We start from the raw sequence: 4,615 nt of genomic DNA, 5'->3' as shown, positions 1-4,615 counted from the left end.
GCCTCTCCTGAGTCAGAACGTGGGGGAGTCCTCACGTTGTGGGTCTTTCAGTGTCAGCATGCTGCCCTTCTTACCTCCTCCACAACATTAAATGTCTCTGAAAGAACCTAGTGGGGAAACCCCCACTCAATTCTCGATTCGGCGTGCACCCAAGAATCACGAACAGACGGTCGTCTCGATGTAAAAGCATGAGGTAGTTTAATGACAGAGCTCCGGGCGGACACATATCTCCCACAGGAGACAGAAGAGTAGACCACATGGTGGAGCCATAATGGCGGAGCTCCGGGTCTAAACTTATCTCACCCAGGAGACATTGGTTTCGACCCTGAGGCTTGGAAGCTAGGGACTTTTATAGAAAAGGGGTGGGGCTGGGGGAGGAATTGGCGCGGTTTCACATGATTGGTCCATTTAAACATCAACAGACTGTCAGAAGGGCGGGAGATAGGGAGGCACCAGGCCAGTCAGGACATGTAACCACGACGGGCCTGCCCGGGCATGTCCTGGCCTCTTCTGCTATGTTCTCAGCCCCAGGTTTCAAAGCTCACAAACAACTCTTTGGGCTATTTGACATAAATTATATGCATCACAGGTCTCAAGTTTTATTTCCTTTCATCTCTAGCTCATGGGCTTACCCTGTTCTCTTTCTAATCCTGCTATTTTGGCTATGCTCTCCCCCCACCCCACCCCTGCTTTCCCCCACCCTCTTCTTTCCTACTTCCTTCCCTCTACTCTCCTTCCTATCTATCTATCTATCTATCTATCTATCTATCTATCTATCATCTATCTATCTATCTCAGTCATCTATCTATCTATCTATCTCTGCTGTTCCTGCTTCTCTAAAGCCCAGTTTCAGTCTGCTGATCATGTTCAGCCCCCCCCCCTGCTCTAGACTCTTCCAGATGCCTCTAGCTGTTCTCTCCCACATTTCTGTAATAAAAACCTTCCCCTTAACCATGCCATGCCATCCATTTATAAAATGTTCTTACTTCTGCACCCAAGTTACCTCCATATATATTTTCCCAATTCCATGCATTTACATGCAAATTACATCATTACATTTTTTTTTCTTTACAGCTAAGTAAATTTCCATTATGTATTGTCAGGTTCAAAGGGTACCCTAAAACACCCCATAAGGTCAGGCCCCTGGCTTGGCCCAAAATTGAGTCTAAGCTCAGCTCAAGCTGGATTGTAGAAATATTTCTGTCACTTAGATGAAATATTTCTCAGGAAGTTGTGAACTAGATTCCTTGTAAGCCAAAAAGGAGTCATTTCCATTGCCTCTGGTAGAAGTGATACATATAGTTCTCTATTGACCTACATCTGTGGGATCCCTATCAGCAGATCAAAATCCATGCTAGCATCAGGACTCCTACAGTTCCCTATTCACAAGCACCTGGTATAAATGTCAGTGTCCATATTAGCCTCCGAGTCCTACTCATCCACCACAACCCCTCTTCCTGCACTGTGCTAGTTTCCAGGCTATTGCAGCTCACAGGCTTCCCTCCTCCTGGATACCCATCCATTCTCTCTATGATGGACATATAGATTCATTCCACTTCCTAGCTATTGTGAGTAGTGCAGGACCAAGCATGGTTGAGCACGTGTCTCTATCATATAATATAGAATCCTTTTGATGCCTTCTTTAGATGTTTTCTCTCAACGAAAGAATTAAAAAGCAAGAAAGAAATGTTGTCAGAAATCCTAGGGGGTCCCAGTAGAGAGCCATTGTATAATACCTGGAAAATCAGGGTCCCCTTCTTGGAGTTCTTAATTTCATGTTAAAATAATTTACGAATGAAAACAGGAGCTTGAGGACAATTTATTACCAATGAAAAGGAAAACCCCAACACAAGCTGTAAATCTTTTTAAGTCTAAGTCTGTTTGCTTGGTTGTAAAGCCTTGTTTCTGCTTCTTATTTTCTGGGTGTATGGGACTCCAGGCATATGCCATTGTGCCCAATGAACATTATCTTAAGGGAAAAAAGGCATTATAATTCCTCAAGCATATTTTAAATATAATATCTGTGTTAGTTTTTGTCAACATGACACAAGCTAGGGCCATTTGAGAAGAAAGGACCACAACTGAAGAATTGTCTCCGTCAGACCAGCCTGTGGACAAGTCAGTGGTACATTTTCTTGAATACTGATGTGAGAGGGCTTAGCTCACAGTGAATGGTGCCTTCCCTGGGCAAATGGTCCTAGGTTGTATAAGTATGCTGAGTGAGCCACGGGAAGCAAGCCAGTAAGCAGCACCCCTCCATGGTCCCCATCTCTACTTCTGCTTGAGTGCTTGGCCTGGCTTTCCTCAAAGATGGAAGCCCTTACCCAAGTTGCTTTTTCCAAGACAGTATCCATGTTACTTAGAATAAAAATCACTGAGTTTTTCCTCAAAGGATAATTTTTATTTAGTTCATCATTTCCACCTGAAAGTTATTTTCCTGTTCCCAAGGATGCCTTGAACATCTTAATATTAGGGAAATGTTTATACTTCTCCTGGTAATGAGTATATATAGGCTGCCTGGAGGTCTATGTATGAATGAAATAATTTGGCATATGCTGGATGCTTCAGGGCAAACCTCCGAAAAGTTCTGTATGAAACCTGATCTGAATCCTTGCCAGCCATCTGCTGGAAGAGTGTGGAAACATCTAGGTCTGGCACTCCGAAAGCTGCCCGAAGCATAGTTGTCAACTCCCATTCTGTTACATAACCATCCTCATCAAGATCAAAAAGTTTAAATGACATTTGCAGAATCTTCTCCGTGTTGGATGGGTTGCACAGGACAGTTAGGCCTATCACATACTCTCGGAAGTCTATGGTGCCATCCTGATTCCTGTCAAAGAGAGAGAAAAGCTGTCTCAAGGGCTCTGAAATTGGGAGTTTTAAATAACGTGAGAACGCTTCAATTCCAATCTTGCCTCCTTTTGAGGAGACCGCAAACGAAGCGTATTGGTCCAAGTGCTTGTGGATGTTGTCCCAATCTAATTTCAATTTCTGACTGATTTTTGTAAATTCCACCAAGCCAGCTTCCATGGGTAGTTGAAGGGCACCTGCAGATATCATTAGTTTACAGTCTTCCAAGCTGTGATCGGTTACAGGCAGCTTCAAAGCGTTTGCCATCTTGATTCGGACTGTGTTGGCAAAAAGGATGGGGTCTTTCTTTTCTTCTTCACTTGGGATATAAACAGGCATGAACTCGACTTCCACTCTAGTGAAGAGCTGACTCAGAGTAAGCATACATACCTGGAAGCCTGAGAACCCATTCCAAGTCCAGGTCACTGTGTCCAGGGTGTTGGGGTACCTAAGCAGCACTGGTTGCACAGGGACACCTGGGGAGAAGGCTCCTAGTTTAAAAGTGACGAGACAGGAGCGGTTGGTGCACAATCCTTCCGGAAAAATCAGAATCTGCGGCCACTTCATTTTAGATTTCACTCGTCTGAGGATTTCATTCCGGGTAGTCTTTCTAGAATTCGGGTCTTCTCGTTTCACAAGCACAGGCTGAGTTACCAGGATGCACTTCCCAGCCAATGGGACCCTCACAAGCTTACTTTCAGAGACCACCGAAGGGAGCCCCGCCACAACAACGGCGATTGCATCAAAGAAGGTGGAGTGTGGTGCGGAGACAAAGATGGGGGCCTCCTCTCTGGTAGCCTTTTTCCCTTTGACCTTAACCAGGAACCCAGCAAAAAAGAACCCCAAACGAAACAAGAATACCAGGGCCAACTTTATCAGATGTTTCCTCCATCTCCTTATGGGTTTGGTAGGTTGAGTAGGCAAGTTAATGGCGGAGAGTACGGCCACTGGCCAGAGAAGGATGAGGAGGAAGACAATGCAGGACACCCGCACGGGTACCAGCACAGTCCCCAGGATGATGGTGCAAGCCCAGCGCCAAGCACTCAGGTGAGTGTTGAGAGTGAAGGGACTGTCCACTGCCGGAGGATATAAGGACTTGTTCACCTCCTGCGCAGTCCTGCTGTCCCACACCTCCACCTCTGTGGAGTCTATGGTATCTTGGTGCTGGTTCTGATGAGCCATGAAGCCTGCTTCTCAACGTTATGGCTATTCCTTTCTCCACATCCAAGGGCTATTTCCGTGTTTGCATGTAATTAGCGCCCTTACAGCTAATTGTTGGTTAATAGGAAACGATGCACTACCTTTAAAATTAGGGGGGGAAATCCACAGGAGAATTAGAATCTCATCAAGAGAACAATCACGGTGTGCTGTTAGTTTTGGTCATATATATATGGTTAGTAAATTTTCACATAACAATTTCTGATATTAGATTACTCCTATGTACTTCTAAGGAAATATTAATTTGAATGGAATTGCAACTTTCAAACTTAAGTGGCAATGCCAGTAAAATTTGCTGTGGGCTGCAGTGAGAGCTAACTCATGAACTTCGTCTGCTGTCCATACAGATTTATTTCTTTGCTGACTTCATTCTCTTTATGCCAGGACATGTAAGAAAGGGCACCTTAAGAACTTATTTATAATAGCCAGAAGCTGGAAAGAACCCAGTTGCCCCTCAACAGAGGAATGGATACAGAAAATGTGGTACATTTACACAATGGAGTACTACTCAGCTATTAAAAAGAATGAATTTATGAAATTCCTAGGC

At 44.5% G+C, this 4,615-nt stretch overlaps 1 protein-coding gene across 1 annotated transcript in view; it reads right to left on the bottom strand.

The window, feature by feature from the left end:
• Positions 1-1,804: 1,804 nt before the first annotated feature.
• LOC110295425 (lysophosphatidylcholine acyltransferase 2B) overlaps positions 1,805-4,615 on the bottom strand; it is a 4,325-nt gene continuing 1,514 nt past the window's right edge. Inside the window, exon 2 of the mRNA XM_021163934.1 lies at positions 1,805-4,151. Coding sequence (XP_021019593.1) covers positions 2,482-4,032 — 1,551 coding nt within the window. The 5' untranslated portion in view covers positions 4,033-4,151 and the 3' untranslated portion in view covers positions 1,805-2,481. The remainder of the gene's footprint in view (positions 4,152-4,615) is intronic.

This window comes from Mus caroli, chromosome 5 (assembly GCF_900094665.2).
Source record: "Mus caroli chromosome 5, CAROLI_EIJ_v1.1, whole genome shotgun sequence".
NCBI lineage: Eukaryota > Metazoa > Chordata > Mammalia > Rodentia > Muridae > Mus > Mus caroli.
The sequence above is the reverse complement of the archived record's forward strand: the minus strand, read 5'-3'. Positions and strand labels throughout refer to the sequence as shown.